The 25,853-nt window shown below is 48.7% G+C and overlaps 1 protein-coding gene across 1 annotated transcript; it reads right to left on the bottom strand.

Moving 5' to 3' along the window:
• Nucleotides 1-5,452: 5,452 nt before the first annotated feature.
• Nucleotides 5,453-16,367, bottom strand: LOC144124379 (acetylcholinesterase-1-like). Its single transcript, XM_077657007.1, has 2 exons — nt 14,845-16,367; nt 5,453-5,762 (listed from the first exon to the last, which is right to left on the bottom strand). The coding sequence occupies exons 1-2, from the start codon at nt 16,365-16,367 to the stop codon at nt 5,591-5,593; spliced, it is 1,695 nt and encodes a 564-aa protein (XP_077513133.1). The 3' UTR covers nt 5,453-5,590.
• Nucleotides 16,368-25,853: the final 9,486 nt, after the last annotated feature.

Below are 25,853 nucleotides of genomic sequence, written 5' to 3'. Positions count from 1 at the left end.
TGCCCAAGCCCCTTTCTTCCTCTTGATTTCGACTAGGATGTTATTAACACGCGTTTGTTCCCTCACCCAGTCTGCCCGCTTCCGGTCTCTTAACGTTACACCTATCATTTTCCTTTCCATGGCTCGCTGCGTTGTTCCTAACTTAAGATGAACCCTTTTCGTTAGCCTCCCCGTTTCTGCTCCGTAGCTGAGTACCGGTAAGATACAGCGGTTGTACACTTTTCTCTTCAGGGATATTGGGAAACTGCCATTGATGATCTGAGAGAACCTACCTTATGCGCTCCACCTCATTCTTATCCTTCTAGTTATTTCTCTCTCATGATCCGGATCAGCTGTCACTACCTGCCATAAGTAGACGTATTCCTTTACCACTTCCAGCACCTCGCTGCCAATTATGAACTGCTGTTTCCTAGCTAGACTGTTGAGCATTACTTTTGTTTTCTGCATATCCCATAAATCATAAACCATCTGTCTTACGAGCGAACACAATTGATCCTCAATAATTTCTTGCAACTTATCAGCTGTCATTGGTCCGAGATTCTCTTCAACAGCTCCCGACATCGTCAATAAAAGAACTAGCATCGACCAGCATCAGAATAAAATATCACATTTGCGAGGGCAAGTGTTGTGATATTTATTTGTTAACTCACCATTCAGTCTTGTCCTGCCATCCCGTAGCCATCGTGGTAAGCTCCGTTGGTAGAACACATGGTGGAAGGAGTGCAGCCTTTCTGGACTAGTCAGGTAATGACCTGGCTGTAATCTGGTGTTACGGCTTATTTTTCGCCTGCTGCGGAGAGGTGAGAAAGCCGTATAGCTTTCTCAAATGTCAACCGTCAAACGTATATCAGCACTAACTACTCAGCCTGGTTAAAGTCCACTCCACGTTGATGAACTTGTCTTAATAGTTATAATAGGTTGCACTAATCTCCTTCGGATTCCTCCTTAGAGTTGTTGATCAATTGATTAAGCCTCACCTTTGCAGTTACTACCCATCCAGATTAGCTCATTTCGTCGACTGTCAGATCCAGTCAAGAGACGCTTGTTCAGTGCCCCTGTTCCAGGAGGAAATTTTGGTTCAAATATGAACGTTTGAAAAATCTGTGTGGGTTTTCTTTGCAGCCAGTTTGGACGCCAATTTTACTCCTGTATAGAGGTCAATCGTGAGCACTTTCATGCTCATACAGTGTGCGCTCTCCGCAATGAAGCAACACTTTTATGGGTATACACGTATACACGCTACAAACACGGGTGCTCATGTGCATGGTATAAGTTTCATGAGTACATGCTCAATAGGTATACCATATGCTGGACACGGCTGGTCAGTCATCTCCTTTCCTCTTGCCTCGTGAGCAAAAACTATTGCCTGAAGGAGCAATAAAGGAAAAAAAAAAACAGGCTAATCCGTGCTACGCCTGAATTATCCTGCTGCAGAATGGAATGTTCCTGCAGTAGTCACAGTCCTGGCCAAAAGTTCGCGAACTTTTCCTCGCTGCACTCACGTGTTCTTTAAATAGGTAGTGCTCTGTTATAATGCAGGTTAGCTTGGACACGTGTTTGTGAGGTGGGCTCCCACTGGAGCCCATTTATTACAGCACTATATGTGAGAGGTAAGTTGCATCGTTTCACGGAGCACACCGTTCGCACAGAGGCAGAGCAGGGGTACTCCGACCTTTCCTCATGTGAGGACCTCTGCACCTGAGTGGATGGACGGACAAAAATGAGCGGACGCGGGAGACTGGGTATTCGGGAAAGCGGACGTGGGAAAGTCAAAATGCAGCAGCACAATGAATTTCATCTCGGTGATGTGACAGTTTCGCTTCTCTCCATAGCTGCACTTCTCATTAACCTCCCGGTAGTTCACAGTTTCAGTGAGAGACAGTAAGAAAGGTGGAAGAAACAACTTTATTGAAGCGAAAAGATGAAGACATTTATTAAAGATGCGTTGTAGAGCCACTTAGCTCGAGGTATTTATTCCAACACGAGATGCATATGTGTTTCCGCCGGCCTGACAGTCATGTGCCGACAAGGTAGCGTTGTTGGGTTGCCAGCGCCGTTGGGGTAAACATACGTGCCACTTGAAATATATCACGACGTTAGCTTCGGCTCTCCTGTTTAAGAGTCCATGCCTCAGGAATAAACAGACATCAAGGAACAGATATCTTGACTGCACCTTCGACCCCTGCTCCCATCAGCGAATATTTTTCTTTCCCAGAGGGTTCGGGTTATGGGGGTTTAACGTCCCAAAGCGACTAAGGCTATGAGGGACGCCGTAGTGAAGGGCTCCGGAAATCTCGACCACCTGGGGTTCTTTAACGTGCACTGACCTCGCACACCACACGGGCTCTAGCATTTCGCCTCCATCGAAATTCAACCGGCGCGGCCCGGCTCGAAACCGCGTCTTTCGGGTCAGCAGCCGAGTCCAGAGGGTTCGAACTCAGCGGATGCACAGCATGGAAAACCACGCTACGTTTAGGCGATGCACGTGAGGCCACAATCACGGACCGCGCCGCGGGTCACCGCGTCTCCGAACGGCTGACCTTTAGTTTTTTTTTATTCTCCGCTTACGGGTGCGTCGGTTCGATCATAGCTCCTGCGCCGAGCAGGCGAGATATAATACACCTTAGTCACGTCCTTGTGACCGACCTGGCAGGGTCTGAACAAAAGTATCGAGGCGTATATATATTGTGTGAGCCTTCCAGGGATCTTCTTTCACTTGTACATACCATTATCATCCCGCAGCTCCGCCTGTGGCTCGCGCCTCGGGTCCGCCATTAGAATAAACGCCAGGCACGGCCTAGCCTTTTTCCACAAACGTCCTGCCGTCTCGGCCTGGCCTTCCTTCACAAGTGGTGGAGGTGAAACTCTATCCCCTTGCTGCCTTGTACCCTGCCTCTCGCTGGAGCTGCGTTCCGGTCGCCGTTTCGCACCTCCCACCATCGTCATGCCAACCGAAGAAAACCCCGACCCTGCAACCCCGACCCTCTACCTCGGCCTCACCTGCACCGCCCCCTCTGACCCGCCGACGTTCGCTGGTCGTCGCGACGAAGACGTGGATGACTGGCTCGACACCTATGAACGCTGCAGTGCCTACAACCGGTGGGACGGCGCTTTAAAATTCCTCAGCGTTTCTTTCTACCTCACTGAGGTCGCCGGAAACTGGTTCATAAATCGCGAACCCCACACCACTAACTGGCCCATCTTCAAACAGCAGTTACGTCAGTAATCTGCCGACCAGGTTGTTCGGACTGAGGTCGCCAAGAAAAAGCTCGCTTCCCGCTTTCAAGGCTCCGATGAATCCTACGCTTCTTACATCGAGGATGTACTTGAGCTTTGCCAGCGTTTTAGTCCCACCATGCCGGAAACTGACCGCGTCCACCACGTACTGAAAGAAATCAATTCTGTGGCTTTTAACACCCTAATTGCCCAAAATCCTTCAAGTGTCGATTCAATCATTACCACCTGCCAACGCCTCGACCAGCTGCAGTCCTCCCGCTTGCAGCCCGGCCTCGCACAGCCCGGCCTGGCTACGGCCTTGACCTCTGCTGACCTCGATCTGCGAACACTGATTCGAGCGATCATCCGCGAAGAGCTCCAAGTCCTCAGCCCTTTTTGCCGCCACGGGTGCGATCATTCTCCCGCTCCTTCTAATGACGCTGGTCTCCGTAACATCACCAAAGAAGAGTTGGCAACAATCACCCACCCTATCGGATCCGACCCTCCTGCTCCTCGCCCAGCGCCGACTTACGCTCAAGTCGCTGCATGATCCCCTCCCTTGGTCTACCCACCCCGACCGGCACCGACATACAACCACATCAACGCAATGGCGACGGATCAAGCTCGCCATCCTATTTACGCACCTTGGCGCCCCTCCCGACCAGTGTGCTACTACTGTGGAATCGGAGCACATATCTCCCGCTTTTGTCGTCGACGCCTTCAGGACGAGCGCCGTGGTTACGCCGCCTTCGAGAGTGAGCCATCGTCTTCTTCCTATTATCATTATTATTCTTCCTATTATTATATTGGTTCGTCTCCCGTGTGGCCAGATGCCATCACCTTGCTCGCCTCAACACTGAAGCCTGCCAGGAAGACCGCAAGAGTCGCTACGATTATACTCATCGTGTGGTCTCTTTCCGACCAGGTGACGAAGTACTCCTTTTCACACCACTGCGCACACCTGGCCTTAGTGACAAATTTCTCCACCGTTACCTTGGTCCCTACAGGGTCATCAATCGAACTTCTCCGGTGAACTACAGTGTCACACCTGTTGCTCCCCCAGCCTATCGACGCCACCGTGGTACTGAAATTGCCCACGTTTCCCGTTTGAAACCGTTTGTGCGCCGCGGAGCATCGGTTGCTTGGGAGCGGCCAGGATGGCCGCTTCCGACCTCCGGTGCAGATTGTGTGAGCCTTCCAGGGATCTTCTTCTTTCTCTTGTACATACCATCATCATCCCGCGGCTCCGCCTGTGGCACGCGCCTCGGGTCCGCCATTAGAATAAACGCCAGGCACGGCCTAGGCTTCTTCCACAAACGTCCTGCCGTCTCGGCATACAGGGGAAGATGCGCTGATGCAATTTTGTTTTTACTGCTTTGGCAGTATGGGCCTCGTTTTGATCAAAATCTTGTTGCGGTCTGTGTGACTGGAGGGCAATGTGGACGGAGGGTGGAGTAAAGGAGTGCAAGAGGGAAAGGCGAGAGAGAAGGTGCGCTGCAATAGCGTTCCTAGCGGGAGCGAGAGGAATTAGCGCTGGCGTCGGAGCCGCCGCCGTCGGAGGGAAAAATTGCGAGATGAAAATGAAGAGGAGGCACGTGCATTAGCGCCCCTAGCGGAGTGCGAAATCAGATAGAAGCAATTAAAAGGCCAACATTAAAGACGAATTTCAAAAGAAAAGTAAAAAGCATACTGGTGACGCGAAACGCCGTATCGCATTGTATTATCGCCCCTCAATTTTTTGTTTTGCTTTTCTTCTGTTGCATCCCGTCCAGGTGTGTCTAACTTACAGAGTGATGAGCCCGCTTAGCTACAGGGCCTCGGGCCACCATGGCATAATAAATAGGCTTGAACGCTCAGCGGCGAGCAGAAGGACTTAAAGAAGTTGGTGCGAAACTGGGGCTTCTCTCCAGGAGCGTTGGTAAGAATAGCTCAGGCGGCTCCACATAGACCTGCTACCTGCTTTCCCCCTTTTTTCTTTATTTCCAGTTTTAGACAAACAACAACCAAACAAAAAACAATACAGAACACAACAAAGATCACAAAGGCGCCTACAAACCATTTCGGTTAGACTTTGCTCTCCCATTTGCACTTCAGTAACCACAGCAATGTGTACAGCCGTCGTTTTCATTTTCAGCACTACTTCCAATCGGAAGCCCAGGCTGAAACGTCAGCGAGACGGCTTGACCTCGCTACGAAATAGCAGAAAGGAGGAAGAAAGAGCCTCTACTGACGGAGATGAGCAGAAGCAGGATTTTAATGACGACAATTGCCGGGAACTCGAAGTGGATGCGGATGGGCTCTTCTCAACAGTCGCATGCACCGGGCCATCTGAAGTCGGCTTGGCTTGCATGGTCCCGCTGATGTATACGTGCGATCAGGGCACGTCGATGTTGAGCATCTTGTACAGGCGCCGGTACAGGTCGCAGCCGTCCTCGTGAAAGCCCCATTCGACCTTGCTGCCATTTCCAACATGCAGCATCACGTGCGTCGGCTGCTCCCGGCTGAAGACGGGCCAGTCGATGTCAACCTCTGGAACCTCAGGTTTCCTGCACGCGCAAGCAGCACATAAGCACGTAGAAACACGAAGACACCATAGATGGACCAGCGGCGGTGGCGTTCTGCTACGGAGCACGAGGTACAGTGTTCTATCCCGGACGCCAGGGACACATTTCGATGGAAGCAAAATGCGAAAATGCTTGTGTATATCGATGGTGTTCTGTTCAGGACAAATAATCCTAGATGGCCGATGTTAATTGGGAGTGATTTTATAGCGGCGTGCCTCGTATAGCCACAGGATTCCTCATTGTTGGCTTGCAAAACTAATTTATTGGTTAATTTAAAAAGCTCCATAAGGAACGAACTATATATAGCAATGCAGGAATTTTCTTCGCGGTGCAAAGACGCGCTTGCACCAACACTCAAGCAAGGCGGACAACATACGCACTTCTGGCGAGTTTAATGGAATTCGCAGTGATGCGCAGACAGTCCAGGTGCAGAAACACGGGGATTCCAGTCTGTGCTCTGCACACATGGGCGCTCTTGCAGGCATCTCTCCGCAAAGATCTCCCGAGAAAAAACATGGCCTTCACCCCCCTCCAACAGCCGGCGCTACTACTGGCCTATGCGTTGTTTGTCAGATCTGTAAATACAAACTACATGGGAGGGAATCTCGCACTTTTGATATTCGCATGCGTTATAATAAATTAAACGCCCTGTCTCATTTTTAGGCACAATTTTTTTGAAGGTCTTGGGTGCCATTATTGGAATAGGTATCTTTGTCCCAGTGCCCCGCTGTGATCTGTCATCTATGTTACATCCGTAAACATTTACAGGCGGTGATGCCATGCTCACTTTGTTATGGTTATGCATTTCTTCAGTTCTTTGTGTTATGATGCTATTACTGTTCTGTAATGCTCTGTGCATCTGTTAATTCTTCTGTTTGGTTTTATAACTGCTGTTCTTTCAAATCTTTGCAGTATTTTCAATCATGCATACTTACACTGCGTTTCGTACCTATACATTTCACGTAAATTGTCTTTCACCAATTTCAGTGATGTATAAAATATCCATCAAAACGTGTTTTTTTGTGTGTGCGTGTATGCTGATCTGTATATGTATATTGTATGAGCTGCTGTTACCTATGTAAACAAGGGGGGTGGGAGTCTGTCAAGTTGCTGTTCAGCAGCTTTTTCTTCCATATCCCCCATGTTTTGTACAAACATGAAAATAAACCGTATTCGTATTCGTATGTTAGGCATCACTGAATGTATGCTTGACTCAAGTGCTCGTTTGCAGAGTCTGCTCATGCAGTCCCAAAAGCACGGCTTAGGTTTTGTCTACCAGTAAACCCTTCATGATGAATGAACCTGTTCCTATCGACACGACTGCCGCAGATGCCTCGATGCTTCAGGCCCATATCAAACAGCCCTCTGGTCGGTCTCACGAGCTGCTTGCGGCTGACAAGACAACTGGCGGTGAATCCCTAGAGCGAAATCCACCGCGGAATAGGCCGTTGCAGTCCGGCAGCGCTAAGCCTCCTCTGACTAATTTAACGAATGAATAAACGGCCCACCAGCTCAACGCGCTTCACCGTAATTACCAAGTCCGGCGCGGTTTCGGTCGAGTCAGTTCCTAACATACTTCCGGGTTTGGCGACTAGGTAAGGTATCCAGCTTCTTCGGAAAGTGTCCTCACGTGTATACAGGCGCGACTGCAAGTGAGTGGACCGGCAGCGGTACGCATGAATTTGCCAGTACAGCGTGGAGAGGCTCTGATGGGCACCTTTTGTTCAGCCGAAGCGCGTCGACTTTCCTCGAACTTGAAGGATTTGTAGGCCGCCCACGCTTGAGCGAGGAAATATTTCATTTACCCAATCGGTTTAGCGGGCCCACGGAATTCCTTACCCTGAAATTTTGAAGCGTGAAAGAGGCGCTCCTCGAGCATTAGTATACACACACTGCGTGGCCAGTGTCCATCATAGTCAATTTCTTGGGGATCTACGGTGAAGGTCTTGGCTTGTCAGCCTAGTTTTGACCACCATTATCTCTTGAAAGAAGTTAGGACGGCGCTAAAACGACAAAGACAAAGAGGCACGAACACAACAGGACGGGCGTTGTGTTCGTGCCTCTTTGTCTTTGTCGTTTTAGCGCCGTCCTAACTTCTTTCAAGATATGAACCAACTAGCCCAAATCAAAGTACTTCTTCACCATTATCTCGTTCAGGATCTTACGAGCGAATAGCCTAATACCTTATTCGCGACCCTGACATTCGGAATTGCAAAAACAAAGTAATCTCTACGAAGCCTTTCTGAACCTTGCGGGAGAGGACGCCACCCAGTGGCAGTAAGAGAAAAACTATTGGCAAGCATAATTCGCAGAAGGATTACTGACACGTGGAGGCTTCTTATTGTAACTGGCTTCCGCCTCTATCCGAAGAAGCTGGATTATGAAAAATTTAAGGTTGATTAAAAATGAAAAGGCAAGGGCTAGTAGGCGATTTTATAGCGGTCAATATAAAAATGTACAGAAATGTTATGCTCGAAGACGTCTTGTAAAGTCAGCAGGTGTGTACCGCATACAAGCAGTGGCAACGAATATTTGCAGCAGATGCTGCAGGTTGCTTACAGAGGAGGTCGTCCTGCTTCCACACGAATGCATTCTTGAAATTTCTCCGTGGAGAAGATGGGACCAGTGAGGTCTTCACGTGCATAAATTTTCGCTCATGGAGGAGTAAAGATGACCCCCCCCCCCCCCCCCCTTGGAAAAAGTTCGGGTATCTGGTGCAGCCTGTGAAATTAGTCTCGCGATGCGGGAAAGGGCGAGAAATAAAGGCGACTTTGAAAAAGAAGGACCTTGCCCCCCCCCCCCCCCCCCCCCCCCCACCGCCCCTATAAATTTTCAAGTTCGTCCATAATGTGAACGTGGGACGCCTTATGTTTTGATCGCCCGTTTCCTTTCACTTTAACTCTGGAATGATCACAGGTACAAACACTCTTCAAACCACCGACACCGACAAATCACTTCACCTGCATGTGCTGGTTACAGGTGTGCCTGCGCTTGCCTTCGTAGAGGCTGATGTACTAGGGAAGCTGTCCACGTTTTAGCGTGGCGGTGACAGTGCATGACGGTTGTAACAGAAAGTTCAGCAACATTAAAAGACGGGTTAGTTGGTTGTTCGAAATACTAGAAATCAATATGGAAACGCGCAAAAGAAAAGAGAGACGCAGGACGTGCTTTGTACTGTTTATTTCCTTTCTACGTCCCGCTTTTCACTTGCGCGGTGCCACTATGCATCCTAGAGCGTTCAGTGACATCGCCATTCGAAAATGACTCAATCACCTCCTGACCAATGAAAACTGAGCATTGCTGTGTTCTTTTGGTGGCTACGGAGAATGTGCAAAGTTTGGTTTATGGTTTATGGGGGTTTAACGTCCCAAAGCGACTCAGGCTATGAGAGACGCCGTAGTGAAGGGCTCCGGAAATTTCGACCACCTGGGGTTCTTTTACGTGCACTGACATCGCACAGCACACGGGCCTCTAGAATTCCGCCTCCATCGAAATTCGACCGCCGCGGCCGAGATCGAACCCGCGTCTTTCGGGCCGGCAGCCGAGCGCCATAACCACTCAGCCACCGCGGCGGCAGAATGTGCCAAGTCTCTATATCTGTCTTTGTGAACTGAAGCGTTCCAGACAATTTGGAGGTAAGCAAATGATCGACTGAGTTAAGCGAAAGTCTTCACTACGGAAGTGTGAGCATGTATACTCTTGACTGGGATCTCAGTAGCAACGAAACACTTGCTGCACGCTCACTGACAAGCGATTAAGACAGTTACACCGTGTTTTTTTCGCATTGCGCAATGATCAAAACGCGAAATCAGTGGCGATCACCCGCGGGTCGTCGTGGTATAGTTTGTGCAATTATTTAATCAAGAAACCAAAGCACGTGGTGCGTGCATGCTAGCCTTCCACAACTTTTTCATGAATCATAAAAGAATAAAATGAGCGCTTCCTAACGATGCTAAACAAGGGAACGTGAAGGGATGAGGCGGCGCACGGAAAAGGCTTCCCCAGTTAATTGCACTGTGCCCAGCGTGGTTGGTACGAAAGCCGGAAGGGCTCGGTTTCATCACAGTGTATGGTTCCGCACGATCGCAGTTTAAATTAGGCTTAAGATTAAAACGCGACAAGGGTTGTAACGGCACGACAAAATGCTTATCGAACAGCGCTAAGCCACGTTCCGAACACACACACACACGCACACACGCACGCACGCACGCTCACGCACACAAACAAAGAAACAAAAACAAATGCAAGGTCTTTTCTGCCGCAGTAATGAGAAAACCCTTGCCTAGTTTTGGGAGGTGTACTTTAACAAACATTGATGTCAATATAAGCATCGATATCAGATGGCTAGGCACGCGTGAAGGTGCTCTTGTGTGGCTAGACTATTCATCAGTGTCAGCGGTCGCATTAAGGGTGGAGAGACAGAATTGATTCGGAAATAACGAGGATGAATAACGCATACGCATTCGACTCACGGACGGCGCTGCAGCAGCGAGCGGCGCGACGAAAGGCCGAAACCGTCGTCTGCTGCGGCGGCTCGTTAAATCTCGGCTTTAGAGAGTGAACAAGTTCTGAACATTTCTCGTTGACGGCGGCCGGGCGATCAATCAGGCGTTCTGCCCCGATGCAGGGCGGACTCCCACTCCCCATGGTTCAGTCGCCCCCACTTTGAGCTTTGTGCTTGTGGTTGACTCTCATATTTTAAAGTTTTACTTCTGCCGCGTTTAACTTTCTCGTTGCAGAGTAAAGAGCCGCATCAACTGAATCAAACATCGTAGGCAGCCTTATTCTAAGCGACGCTGTCAGCGCTTGAGCGGGGGATATCGAGCGCGGGGAGATAGTTGTCGGCCAACTGCAAAAGCGGAGCACTATGAGAAAATGATTCTCAAGGAAGGAGTCTGTGCGTAAAGAGAAAGGCTCGCAAAAAGGAAGAGTTCGTTGGAAGAACTGACACTATATTCGGGAAGCATGCGCGGGCCTTGCATGTCTAAGATCTGTCAAAGTACATAGGCTTGTAATATTCGGAGACTGTTGGTTGAGCTTTGTTTGAAGTTTGAAATGATGGCGTTAGACATGCACTACAGCCATACCTCTAGCGTCCTAGACGAGCTGATAGCTGGCGTCCAGTGAAATAGCGAAATTTTTCGGCGCGTTAAAACTTTTTAGGACTTGAATTTAGTGGTTTTGGCAAAATTTTTGTTTGTTAAGTTCGTATGCACTCGGAAAAGACAACAGAAATAGAGGGAAAAGGACGTAAGATAAAGAGGCTATATCTACAGTAATTACGAATACGGGCGGAAAACTACCAGCATAAAAATCACTGGCTTGACAAGCAAATTCGTTCAAGCCAGTCGAAAGTACTTTCGCATCTTCTCCTAAATTAGAAGAAAGTAAGCATCCACAAGAATAAGAAACTGACAGCCCTACGTAGGTCTTGACGATCTCATTTCCAGGTGCTCTTCTTTCTGAAATTTTTTTTCAGCTTTCAGAAGAAAACGAGAAGATAAGTCAGCCTTCACTTCCTTCTAAAGATCGGCACAGGCTCATCTTAGGAGGAAGGACTGGGTACCTTCGTTGCGCGAACTTCGCGAGGAGGTTTATACTCGTTTCATTCGTCCAAGCGTGACATACCGCCTGAAGTTTTCGCTCTTGCACAAATATCGCTGATGCAGATAGGGAGAGGAAAAAGGAAAGGAAAACATTGAATGAAGAGCTCAGAATAGAAAAGGGTACCGTATTTACTCGAGTGTAACGGGAGTTCCTTTACAGGAAATAAAAGTGTCGCTCTTCGCGTTATAATCGAATATTTGCGTTAAAACGAAATATTACGCGGGGTCTAACGCGCACTCGTATTTAGTCGAATATTGGTTGATACGTCGTGCAGGTCAGCCCCAACTTCGTGAAAGGGAAAAAAATGGCTGGCGGTTTAGCATCGCTAAGCACGAAATATTGCGCGAAAGCGCAGTTTTTTGGAGGTGGACACCACCGCCGCATACCTGAAAGCGTGATTGAGATGTCCACTGACCCAGGGAGACAGTTATGCGCGTCTTCAGCTTTTTCATCATCAATGACAATTTGCCCAATGTACGGCGGCGGCCTATGGTACAGTGCCGCGTTTGTGACGCATTGTCAATTAACGGCGACGTGTATTGCTATAGTGCCGTGTTTCTGCCGCAACGTTGTCCATGCCAACGCATGCAGCACACATCTCTGTCACTACCGCCACATAGCTCAAAGCGCGATTATTAGTTTGATAGCAGTATTAATTGATAAAGAAGATGTGCAAAACACGGCGCGAGAGTGTGTTGCAGTTTAAGGCGAGGCGTGATCAGCTGCGGCGATAGCTTAGTGCTCTCGGGCAGTGGCCAGCGAAGCTGATCTGTTCGCGTCGCCGCGGGTTTGAATCTCAGTCGCGGAAATATTTATTTAAATTATTTATTTATGGTTTGCCCAAGGTCACTCTGAAGGTCACGTTTTACACAATTCGTTGAGCCGGTTTGACCTTGTGAAGTAGTGCTTTCGCACACAAAAAAAGAAGAGATAGAATGCGGCACTGTCGACCAACGGCAGCCCCGAGCCACAAATACCGATCATCGCATATCGGAGCATCGGCCGAGCAGTTAGTCCTGAACTCCTCGCCGGAGACGGCGCTCTAGCGTATACCGAACGCCGATTCGATGCATCCTCCCGAGGAAGTGAGACAGAAAACGGGCTACTTGAAGGCATCGTAAACGCCTTCGTTTCGTTATCTGAAAATTAGGGCTCTTCTTCCTTTCTTCTTTCACTCGCTCCCTTGTCCCTTCCCTTACGGCGCGGTTCAGGTGTCCAGCGATATATGAGACAGATACTGCGCCATTTCCTTTATCCAAAAACCAATTATTATTATTAAAATTAGGGCTGACTCCCTCAACGTTCATTCGCCGCCGGTGCGGCAAGAAAACTACAATGCCAAAGGAAACTATAATCGCACCGAGTCCTTACATGGTAGAAGGAAGTCGTTTCCCTGAATCTGCCGCGAATACACGACCATCGACTTCACGACGGGTTTGCCATTAAAGAAGTGTTTGCTACGCAGCACCGGGAGCACGCAACGTGAATCTGTCGCACGAGTTCTCCGTAGACGGGATCGCGACGCGGCCGCAGTATGTGAGTCTATGCAGTGAGGAATAGGCAATATTTATATAGGAAAACTATGACGACAACGTCGGAATGCGTAGACGAAGCACTCGCAAAGGAGGAAACAAACAAATACTTCCGCGCGCTGCCGATCCTTCTTAGAGTAGTTCGCGGCGCCGCCGCAGCGTGGCGTCGAAATCGCTAATACGTGCGTATTCTTTGTGTAGGGAACACAATGACGTCGATTTAAGCACCCGTATGGAGTGCTGGGAGTACTGTAAAACGCTGAGTACGTTTATACAATGGAACGTCCATTGAGCAAGCGTGGAGGAACTTTACCGAGGAACTCTATGGGAAAACTTGCATAGCTTTTGTGTTGGTTTCGCGAAACTCGTCCTTTGTACCATATCTCTTCGGTATGATTGTCCACATTGCGACCACTGAAAGAGTGGCCCTCAAAGAAGAGACCTTTCTGTAGACGTTTCCCAGCGTGCCGCTAGAAATCAAAGAAGGAATCAGTTAAAATTTCCGACACCTCTCACCGTTCTCGCTCCGCTCACTGACATTTCGCTGCGCACTAAAGAACCGCAAATGGTCCAGATTAACCGTTGCCACCCCCCCCCCCTTCCGCAGTGCCTTATAGGCCACTGGGCAGTGTTGGCCAGTTAGAACCTATTTAATATCATTTCACTGAGTCACAGTGAAAGTGGTCTAGCTGACAGACAACAGCGACCGCATCATTTGTTGTTAGGTAACAGCTCTACCTAATTCAAGAAAACTAGAATTAAATTAGCCACATGGTTTAATTTAAACTCGGTTTTAGTATCAATTAGAACGCGCGTGGCGTTTTCCTCCAATCCAACAACAGCTGATACTCGCGTTTGCAAAAGATGCATGCGATCCCCGCCTGTTACACGTTGCTAAACCTTCGGGGGAAATTCTGAAGTCCTTTTAATGCTTGCTTTGAATTTAGCTTGATTCAATACTTCCGTTAATTGTATTGATGCTCAGTTGGAGTCATACTTCTTTCTGCATCAGAAAGAGTGACACTGCTGTACTGAAAATAAATAAAGCTCTTATTCAAGTGAAGAGACTGCTATCACTGTCAGCTGAACACTGCTGTTTCTGTCCGATAACATTCAATGTTCTCGGAGAAAGAACTTTGATCAGTATGTTCTTGTAGAAGCACTGAGCATGCATTTTACTTTTTTTTTAATGAACACAGCTTTCATTAGAAAATATTAAGTTATTTATAAATGCTAAAAAAATCAGAACGTATAAGCATTGTTTCTGAATGAGAAAGTAGAACCATGATTTGTCAGTATATATATCCGAGAACACACTTTACCAACGAACAACGTTGCAGGCACGCCCTTAGGGTACAAGTTGAGCGATTCCGCATTGCTTGCAACATACCCGGTCACATTTCTGCATCAGCCATTGCTAAGCTTGAGGAAACATTGCAGCGTTGATTAATAGCTATGAGTTACTACGTGCATATAGAAAGATAAGCTCGGCCGCAGGAACTTCACGCACCCATTATAATTTCTACTGCATCTCTTCGAGCAAAGACTGTCGCAGCTAAAAGAAAAAGAAGAAACCCGCTCAGGAAGACAAGCTTCAGCAAAAGCATCAGATGACGCATCAAGGTCACCTGATTATATTCACTGCATATGAAGACGTTTTAGCGCATCCACAGCACTTTTTTGTTGTGCATGCGGATCACGGTTGGACCAAGTCGATAGCTGCTCGCAGCCGTAGGGGCCCTCGCCTGTGCTCCTCGCAGGTCCCGTACGCGTGTCTCAGTGAAAGTATTTCCGTGTCTTGAATGCGTAATCACTGCTTTGATCGACCTCTGTCCCACACGCGTGTGCTTATTCTGCGATCGACAGCTAACCTTCCTGTTTTTTTACCGCGTGTACACTACTTGCCTCTGCTAAGCGCCACTCACCCGTTATTGACGTAACCACCAATGACTCGCAAGCAGACCAGGCTGAAGGCGCGGTCCTTGTCCGTGTACCGATTGGGGAAGATGAACGGCAGGCCGAAGAAGTACTGCACGTCCTCGAAGTGCATCGAGCCCATGTAAGGAGGAAAGCGGCCTTTCTCGGACCTGTGGTCCAGCATGTAGAAGTAGGATGGACGATTGGTCGAAGCGAACAGCTCAGCGTGGAACTTAGTCGGGCAGAAGATGAGGAAGTCTCCAACCATGTCTATGAGCGATCTTAACACGCCTTCCCAGTCCTGGTCACTCGTGATGTTGCTTTGGTAGAAGTCCTTGATCATGAGCTGGGCAGGCATGGGTAGGGCTCCGAGGTAGTGTTTAACGGCAAAGTCGAAAGCCTCCTGCTTGGTCAGTTTGGGCATCGTAGGACCAAACAGCACGTGGTCCTTAAAGTATAAAAACAGGCTGCCTTCCTCCGTTACTCCTCCTACGAGGAGACTGTCCAGGGGAATGAACAACCTCTTCGAAAGGGCCGTTAGGTCAGGAATGGGGAGATACTGGTCGCCGGAAGCGGGGCGGAAAGTAACTAAGTCCTCGGGAAACTGCGTTTGCTCGGCGTCAAGGATGTCATCGACGGGGGCAGAACGCAGGCATTGGAGGACTTGGGCGGGGTGGGACTTGGACGAAGGTTTCGATGGGTCCAGACAGCCCACGTGCTTGGCGACGCGGTCGGTGAACTCGTTGCCGACTTGGTTCATTTGCGGCAGCAACCAGAAGTTGCTTCCGCTGGCCAGAATGGCCTGGTGGATGAGGCCTGCGTTCTGCTGGGACAGGAGCAGGGAACCGACGGCTATGCTCCCGGCGCTCTCTCCCCAAACCGTGACGCGACGGGGGTCACCTCGGAACCTCGCGATGTTGTCTCGCACCCAGCGTAGTGCCAGGTTGTGGTCCCAAAGCGCGTAGTTACCGGTCGATGTGCCAGGGCCCGTGTACAAGTAGCCGAACGATCCCAGCCTATAGTTGATGGTGACGACTACGACGTCGCCGGCAGCCGCCAACTTCCTTCCGTCGAAGCCGGGATCGGAAGCCGTGCCCGCTCGGTAACCGCCGCCGTGTACCCAGAAGAGGACTCCTCGTGAGCCCTCACCGCTCGCCGGGTGCCAGACGTTGAGGAAAAGACAGTCCTCTTTGACTTTGTCCCTGGGCACGAGCCACGACACGGGGGGCAGGGAGCCATTGGCCTGGGCACACGGGCTTGCAAACTCGAGCGCGTCCAGCGTTTCTGGGTGCCACGGTTGAGCGGGAACCGGCTTGCGGAACCGAAGGTTCCCAACTGGAGGTTCCGCGTACCGTATACCAAGAAACTGGGCCACGGTCACACCGTCCACATCCAGCAGTTGACCACGCACTGGGCCGTTGGTTGTCTTAACTGTAACGTAGCTTGGCGAACTTTGGCCCGCATTGCCGTCGAACTCGCAGAGCGCGAGTAAGACGGGCAGCAGAAGGCAGGGAAGTTTGTTGCCGGACATTGCGAGAGCGGCTACTTTTCCGCCGTCTTTTCTGGCTTTAAACCGTCCGCGACGAAGATAATAGTGCAACAAGGAAAACGACCGTAATTAATGACGTTGTGTAGCGGCAGCGGCTCGAAAGCGAACGACACACTTTTGCCTGACCTTGTAAAAAAAAGACAGATGGACACAAGAAGGACCTCCTTCTCCTCTTCCATTAACATTCCCCTCGCGCGTTGCGCTGAATGCCGACACGAATCAGTGACTAAGGGCCGCTGCGAGATCTCTAAGAAAAATTAAGATTGAGCGTTCTCAGCGAGCCCGGGCGAGATGTGTATGGTCCAAGGAAAAGCAAAACACGGAAGTGCTTAACTCAGTTTTAATGCTAGGAGAGGAGTCGTTTGTCAAAATTACCACATTAATGTTTGTTTTTGTTGTAAATTGGAGTGGAGTCCAGCGATGGTGCCCCCCCCCCCCCCACCCCCTTTCTCAGTGGCCTTGACGAAGACTAAGGCCGCGCGAAGAGCATGTTTATTACATGATCAGGGACCAGGAGCCGGGCAGGTCAGCGGGATGGCGGGTCGCTCATGAAACCCAAATACACTAAACAATGACACACGGCCCACGCTCTTACTGGATGTTTTCGTGCGCGTGTTTTGACGGGAATAGTGAGGAAGGACACCTTGCGCCAAATAAGCGTTGAGTATATAGCTGGTAAGTTCCTCTTTTTCAGCTGGCAAGTGAAGTCAGATGAATGATGCATTAGGAGATACGTACGAAGGAAGCGAAGAGCTCTGGGAACTGGCGAACACTTTCAAGGTTGGGCTGCTCGTAAAATACGAGCGTTTGAAAGTAGAAGGCAAGGCAGTGAAATTCGTAGCTGCGTTGGTACACCTATGCATTCGCCATGTAGGGGCCGTGAGATCGGATTCCGCCGGTGTCATGCTGGTGCCTTGTTTTTTATATCCTGTAAAGTTATTTCTTAAGTAACATTATCACGCAACTATTTCCCCTCTAGTCAACACCACCATAAAAATGTTACATTACGCTATGCTTTCTTTGATTTCATTGAGTGTTAGCTTCTTTCGTGAACATACATGTTAATGCTTTAAAATAATTTTCAACTTGATTAATAGAAAGCTAAGGACAGTAGCATGACTCACTAATAATTTTCGGAACATGAAAATCGCAAAATGGGTTAATTGATTGGCAGTCTAGCAAGCAGCCGCGACCTAAAGAATGTGTTTTGCACTTCCCTGCACGGCCTGCAAAATACAGCCCTCGACGCCTGGCCACACCAATAGGCAGTAAGTAAGCTCAGCCTTTTCGTGCTTTCCATGTTCCGGAAACTTTTGTGGGCGCCTGTACGTACCCGTGTCTTCTCCTACACATAATGGCACGGAATAAAGATGTCAGTGGCTCTGAGCTAATCAAGAGTGGCGTCTACAGCGAGATAAATTCCCCCCCCCCCCCCCCCGAGGTGGTAATCCGTGCATAAGTGGCGGATGTCGAATTCTGGGCCTGCATAAGATAACCTTGTGGAATGTTGTTGATGGGCTGCTGCAAAAATAGCTCAAAATATAATATATAAATGCAGTCAATCCCACTTAAATCGGCCGCAGTTATAACGAACGCTCGCTTATTACGAATGAGGGCGCTGCTACCGTCAAAATATGCATTAGAGAAATGGCATTGCGTCTCAGAAGCAACGAACACCTGTGGCTGCACGCACAACTCGGTTACAGAACGAGGAGGTGCTGTAAACTCGGCCCGGCAGTCGAAAACCACTCCTTCATGCAGGAGCGGTGAGCGACGCACGCCTCCTATATATAGCCTCCATGTCATACCTCCTTTCCTACGTAAATAATTCGGTGACCAAAGAAAAACAAAAACAATAAAAAATAAGAAATCCGGGATGTATGGAATGCTGACAGAACATTTTGCCCGGGACGGCCGTCAAAAACGGATGCTTTGAAAGGCGACGCCTTTAGCGCTGGTGGAAGTGCGGTAAGCTTCGCGTTGACTCTATGTGCACGAGCACGAACGGCAGCGACCGGTGGTCGAGGTTTGTCATCGGGAATACACGCAAGGCACAATGCTTTGGAAGCTACGGTATCGTATACTACATGCACAACACAAAGACTTGAATTACCCGCCGCTCTTTGTTTTATGTGCCGAATGTGCCGAATGTATTATGCGACAAATGTGCCGCTATGCATATGCTTTGAGGGGGCATGGGGATTAGAGGCGACTTGTTCGCCGATCGGCTTGGTAAGTTCAACCATGACCTGGAGAAAAAAAAGAAAGGTCTTTCTGTGCTCGACCACCGTGAGGCGCGCACCACGTGATGCCTTTACTTGCTGCGACGATCACGTTGTTCTGCTACCGAACGCGACGAGCAAGATCAGCCACTTGACATGCGCATAATTCACGTGATCAAGGTGCCCTGTCGGCGGCGTGTCAGCAGCGCATACAGAAAGCATCTGACCCCGACGAGGTGCTGCGGCACAAAAACAGCGCAGCCACAAAACAGCACAGGGGAAAACGGCACAGCGACAAAACAGCACAAGGAAAAAAACAGCATAGCGACATAACAGCACAGGGAAAAAACAGCAAGCGTCAGAAAGGCACGCTGGACAAAACGGCACAGCGACAAAACAGCACAGCAAAAAAAAAAAAACAGCAGGACGAACGAAGAGCGCAGGGAAAAAACATCACGACGACAAAACGGCACATCGGAGTGCGGTGCAGCGCTACTGCATGTGTGAACAATCATAACCATAAACGAACGGTAAATCTCAACACATATGGCAGCGACCTTTGAAGTTAGCGAGTGCTCGTTTCACATACTAAGAAACAGGGTAGGGTAATATTCGTGATCTCAAATATGCACTTTTCTGGCGGGTAATGGAATAAATAACGCTGAAAAGTTGTTCTGGAAGCATCTATTCTGCGGGTTGACGATCACGATGCTGAATTCGGACAAATACGCCCGATCTAGGGCTCTGGATGTACAAAAAGTCCTTATTCTTCAAAACTGTCTCTGTCGGCAATTGAATGCTCAGCAATATTATTTGGAGCTAGCTCAGGGCCTTCATACACTGAATATATCCGGTATGTGATGCTTACTTTTAGCGATGGCAGAATTGCCTGAGCTGAGATTTTCAGGTTTGGTGTTTAACCAGGGCGCTGCACAGTGGTTGTCTGAGGCTGATCGGCAGTTACTGTACATTGCGAAACGGGCTACCAAACTGACCTGAAAATTCACGCACCAGCGTGCATTTGTTGAATGCAATTTTATATTGAAGCTGTTTTTTTTTTCACTTAAAGAGAATTATCTCGAAACATCAATTTTCGCGACATTTGATCAAACTTAAGTTTTTCGCTTAGAAGCCAACAAAAATTTTTCCGCTTAGACACCAACATCGATTGTTGACAAATTTGACCTTTTTGCTCAGGAACCATAAGAAACACCTAACCTAACCTAACCTAACCTAACCTAACCTAACCTAACAAACACAGGTGGGAGTAAACTGAAGCAGAGTTGTAGAATGAATGCAGGGTATTTCACGCAAGCAAGGACTATACATAACCACCAGTTCTGCCAATGCACTGTTCAAGCAACGCTGTTCCTGAATCAATGAGCCATACCTGTTTCTTTATTAACCCGCGAAACAAGCACTCGCTAACTCTAAATGTCGCTGCCGCAGGTGATGTGATTTACCGTTCGCGGTTATGCCTGCTATAGTTCACCCCTTCAGCAGCGCTGCACCGTACTCCGCATTGCTCTTTTGTCGTGGTTCTGTTTTTCTATGCGCTCTTCTGTCGTCGTGCTGCTTTGTAGCTGTGCTATTTTGTCGCTGTGCCGTTTTGTCCGGCGTGCTGTTTTCTCCCTGTGCTGTTTTTCGCCGTGCTGTTTTTTCTCTGTGCCGTTTTGTCGCTGCGCTGCTTTTTGTGTGCTGTTTTGACGCATGCTGTTTTGTCGTGTGCTGTTCTTTCGTGTCCCCGTCGACCACCACGTTATTGGGCGCACCTGGATTTGTGGCAACGCGTCGTCGATGCGCAGCTGGCCCTACCGGATGTCACCTGGAGTGATTGCGTTGCTGCGGATGATGACACCAACATCAGAAATCCATACACTGACGAAAATAATAGTACGCGAACAACGAGAACTCGCTTGTATTCCAGCAATGTCGCTGTATTCAACGAGAAGGGGAATGATAAGGGGCATCTTGTCTTTATATTTGCAGGCAACCTACAGTGACCAGGTGGGGCTGCGAATTTCCCCCTGCGCCTGAGAACTGCTGCCTTCAGCCGATTGAGTCTTTATGGTATATGAATTATGAAGTTTAACGTCTATAAGCGACTCAGGATATGAGGGACGCCGTAGTGGAGGGCTCCGGATAACTTCAACCACATTGGGCTCTTTAACGTGCAGTGACATCGCACTGTACACGAGCCTCTAGCACTTCGTCTCCGTCAAAATGCAACCGTCTCGGCCGGGACCGAACCCGTAACTCACGGGTCCAAAGCCGAGCGCCATAACAACCGAGCCACCGAGGCGGTGTTAAACACGGAAGCACATTTTCAACGATTAGAGGCATGCTTTGGACTGATAATGCTCCTTGTTTATACACTCTTAACGTAGACTATATAGTTAGCTGAAGCGTGGAAAAGCACTATAGTTGCGCCTAAAAAATGATTGCTGTTCTCGCTAGGCTGTGTTATGGCGCTGCGATCATCATGCCAATCTTCATCGCATGTTGCCTATATCTAGGGGCTGGAGTTTTCGGTTTTTATTTTTTGAAAATTTGACGCATTTCTTTCAGTTTTTATTTCAGAGACGAAGTTTTGGTTTTTTCCGCGAATGTTATTTTCGAGAGATGAAATACTGACTTTTTCGGTCATTTAGTGCAGCAATCCTGTGCGGTCCAAGGTCATTTTAAATCTATCTTGGTGTTTTTGTCGTTATTAACAATTTACTTATCACTAATCAGTGTGTAAATGTTAGTACTTGGAGCAGTGCTTGTAGAAGAAATCGCTATCGTCATTAAAAGAGTAACTCAAGCTAAAGGAGATAGCCGGCAGACAAAAACGCAAACTGAAGCCTAAACAGTTCTGAGAACTAGGTTGACATGTTATTGTTGGATTGACGCGCTGGGTTGAACGCGAGGGCGGGGCATCACGTGGTCTGCGTGTCGATGGTAGCGATGGAACTGTCGCCCAATTGTCGCCGTGGCCACAACACACTTGGTCGTGACGCCCATTCACGGTTTCGTGTCAGTGACGTACATGAATTTGATTAACCTAATTAACCGACTATAGGCACTAAGCAATTGATGACAGTGAGGAAACAGTGCTTAGCTAGCAGGCGGCGAGAAGGGGGTGCTTCCCAGTCGCCAGAGGCGTGTAAGCTAGCGGAGCAATACCTCAAATAGCGCAGCTGCGCTCCTTATCAAAGAACACCATCGTCGCATCATGCCCATGGCTTCCTGCCTACTTAGTATCAGCTTTGAATGAGGGTAACTCGTATTAAACAGGCCGCTGCATGCCCAGACTACTGACCTTTCTCGGATGAAACCGAATCTCGAAAACTGAACTCGGCGTACCTTTCTCTTTTTTTAGAGCGAAAGCACTACTTCACTAGCAATACTGAAAGAGCGGATGGGCCTCTTAAGTTTCGATCTTGGACCTTTGGCCTTTGAACTGAAGTAGCTTGGATGCGGTGTGGCTAGGGGAAGGTAACTTGGTACGAAAATTTAAAAGAAAATTGTCTTGGAGGACAATGCAAGGCAATGTCTAGGCAAAAGTAGAAGGACAAGTTAAGCCAATTTTTAGGAAATAGTGAAGCTAATTCGAAACCAAGTGCTTTCGCACCTCATACTCGGTTTAACGGCGTTAAAACTCCGTCATTTTTTTTTGTTTCACCCTATACTTATCTCGCGGATCCTGCCATTTTCTACAAATGCAGACAATCTGATGCTTTTAATGCGCTATCAATTATAGTGGCCATTCCCCGCATTTGGACGTTGCATGCCTGCCCGCCTGCCTGCCTGCCCTGCCCTGCCCTGCCCTGCCATGCCTTGCCCTGCCATGCCTTGCCCTGCCATGCCTTGCCCTGCCTTGCCCTGCTTTGCCCTGCACTGCCCTGCCTTGCCCTGCCTTGCCCTGCCTTGCCCTGCCTTGCCCTGCATTGCCCTGCCTTGCCCTGCACTGCCCTGCATTGCCCTGCCTTGCCCTGCACTGCCTTGCCTTGCCTTGCCTGCCTGCCTGCCTGCCTGCCTGCCTGCCTGCCTGCCTGCCTGCCTGCCTGCCTGCCTGCCTGCCTGCCTGCCTGCCTGCCTGCCTGCCTGCCTGCCTGCCTTCCTGCCTGCCTGCCTGCCTGCCTGCCTGACTGCTCGCACGCCTGCCCAGCAGCCTGCCAACCATCTGTCACCTGCCCGCCATGTGGTGGGCAGCCTGCCCACCGTGTCAGACGGCAGCCCATTTATTCGTCAGAGGCTGGGCTGTTCGGGAAGAACCACCTGGGTCGAAACCCAACCCAAGCAACCCAAGCCCCACCGATGGCTACACCTTCCATAGCACTTGCCTTGTGCCACTGCGTCACTGCTCACCTGCTCACCGGGTGGCTTACTTGCCAAGGTGTTACCGGTGGGCAGGTGAGCAATGGCGCAGTGGCACAAGGCAGGTGCTATGGAAGGTGTTATCATGTCTTCCTTTCGCTGTTGCATGAAAGAAACACACCAACAATCACCTTTACATAGCAGAGCAGCGCAGCACCGAAACACATCACGCTAGCGCCGATATCCGCATTTGGCCTAACTACCAAAATCGACTGACATTTTTTTTTCTGCATATTATTGCCTTTTCAATAAGCGCTGCACCTTTAAATGCTCGATTGATTCTGGCACTGATATGCCCATCTATGGCATGAATGGCATCTGCTGCGAGGCTTTAACCTTGTGATGCCCAGGCATTGAAAACTTCAAATAAACTTTTTGAACTTCTAGGATTATCCCTAATGATCCCTTTAATGCGGAAATGCAATGAACTGGGAGATTTAGTACGAAAAAAAAATGGTTGCAATATGATATATACATACATAAGTTTGATACGTTATGAATGTCTAAGGACGACAGAACTCCGCGTAAATATGGAGACGCATATAGAATAAATCAAGATAAAAATTCAGACCTGCTACATCATCTGTGCAGTTTTACAACCAGAGAAACCGCAGAAATTCTAGGCTGTTCGCCCGTTAGACTTAGGTTTGCAATAATTGTGTTTCAACAGTCCTGTACATCTCCCGAGGTTGACACTTCGACCTTGCCTTGGTAAATATGTCGAAAAATACCGTTATTTTTTTTCAGTGTGTGGAAACTTATGTAGTTCTGTGCGAATTAAGAAATGAGAGTCATTCGCATTTTTACGCTCTGTATACCATGGTTGATACAACGGGAATCGTAGGCTTAAACTCTGTGAGAATCAAAAGATATCCATGCAATATCAGTTTGATTTCCACATCTACTCTTTAAGTACTTGTGCGCGAACTTCTTTAATGCATTTTACAAATTAAGGACTAACAAAACTTTGTATCTTTTGTATTAGAATTTTCAACTACGATACAAACGGGCATACGTAGGTACGTAGACCGATAAAATAAGCCTATTCCAGCCGAATAATAGAACACAATACGAAGCGGAGCACTCTCAGATAAATAAACTAGAGTTTTGTTAATATTGAAGAAGGAACCATGCTTAAAAATGATCCTTCAAGTATGGTTTCTGCGTGGCCATGGATACTGCCCGTGCCCTCGCGTTAGGTGCTAGAGAGATAGCTTCATTGCAGGCAGTCCATCGCGTCTCAAACGCTTCTCCATTTCCGTTTATCAGGTGGATACAGCACCTCTGGCACTAGAAAAATGCACGCCATTTTGATATGCAGGAGAGCTGTTATCATTTACGGGCCATTTGCGAGTTCTGCATATAGAGTTTCATCATCATGTCCTCACTCTCCTCTTTAGACTTCTTGTTTTCTTTGCAGGCTGTCCTTGCAGGGAGAAACTGCCAAGATATTTCTCCCTCAAGCTTTCTATCTCGGCCTTTTGTTTTGTTTTTCTTTCCAGAGGCCTCGTGGACCACGCCACGCCTATTTCTTTTCACATGTATTATCATTACCTCCTGTCTTCTGCCGTAAGCCCCGTTTCCTATTTCTATCTCATCATGGTCCCACGCACGCAATCACAACCTGTCATAGGTATGCATCCGTCATTAAGGAAGATGGTTTATCTTGAATCCGTACAGCAAGACACAGTTAAACGCAAGGATGGGAGAAAATGGTACCTTGTTCGGTACGCTCTTTAACTTAATAGCGAAATTTGGCGCATTTATATATGTTTGCATATGGGGGGAAGAAGGACGGAGTCACGCATCACTAAGTGTGATGACTGTCATACGTTGCGCAGTGAGGCCGCAGGTTACTCCCAGGACTGGTCATCAGTGTATGAAAGCCGGCGATTTGAGCCGTCGCGCTGTTTCTGCCTTTCTTGTTTCGTCAGTTGCTTTTATGCATCGCTCCTTCAGAAATTCAGAGGCTGTGATTGTGCAGATCCGTTTCGGATCCTTTGTGGTCCAGCAACTAGGCGAAACAGCAACCGCATGGAGCACCTACCGTTCCAGACTCTGCGTTAGAGCTGCGCGTTTTCAGTGTTAATCTGTCGCCGCTGCTTCACCGTTCGGTCATCTCGCGTCATCAGGGAAGTACGGTTGTGCTAGTACGCCGTTTTTAAGACTAAACAGCGTATAATACATTGAAAGCACCGATTAAAATTCCTCAGGTAATGCCTTGCATATTTAAGGACACAGAGCAGTGCTGCCAAACTACAGTCTGCCGTGCTGAGACTTGCAAAAAATGACGTTTCTCTCATGCATATCTTTAGATAATAATTAACAATATATACACAACAACAGCCTCTCTTGTGTTCTATTATTCCTACCAAGCTTTAGCTGAGCAATTTCGATCCATGGCTCAAACATAGCTAGCGTCGGCAGTCTGCTGAAATCGTGCGAGAAAAAAACAAGAACAAAACAATCTTGGCTCTCAAGACAGCTAGATCGGCAGTTAGGTACCCCCAAAGTCTTCTGCTATTGGCTGGTCTCGCGAGCTGCTTCCGGACGATGCGCGAAATTATCTGCAAGCCTAGAAACTGAGCTACCGCTGCCCTCAGCTCATCGCGCGATTCCATCGCGTGGCCTGTGGCTGCAAGTTATCGCCACGTGCGGTTAATGCTTAAATACGCACAAAGCTAACGAACAGTAAATACGACGCAGAGGCCAGGGACTTTTGTTGTCTGGCGGGAACCTTTTTCCCTCGGCGCAATCTGTCGTCGAAATCTCGTTCGCAGAGTCAGCAGGGCTATCTATGGTCTCCAGTTTCAACGAGAGCACGGCGAGTCCGTCCGGTTTCACTCGGCATCTCCGGTTTCCGCCGCGAACGGCAGAGACTCGG

Source organism: Amblyomma americanum, chromosome 3 (assembly GCF_052857255.1).
Source record: "Amblyomma americanum isolate KBUSLIRL-KWMA chromosome 3, ASM5285725v1, whole genome shotgun sequence".
NCBI lineage: Eukaryota > Metazoa > Arthropoda > Arachnida > Ixodida > Ixodidae > Amblyomma > Amblyomma americanum.
Note: the sequence above shows the minus strand (reverse complement) of the source record. Positions and strands in the feature narration are given on the sequence as shown.

Excerpts from the sequence above, each read along its gene's own strand:
- LOC144124379 (XM_077657007.1), bottom strand. The coding sequence starts at position 16,367 with ATGTCCGGCAACAAACTTCCCTGCCTTCTGCTGCCCGTCTTACTCGCG. Across the intron at positions 5,763-14,844 it reads GGTGGTTACGTCAATAACGG|GAAACCTGAGGTTCCAGAGG; the intron begins GTGAGTGGCGCT and ends TTGCGCGTGCAG.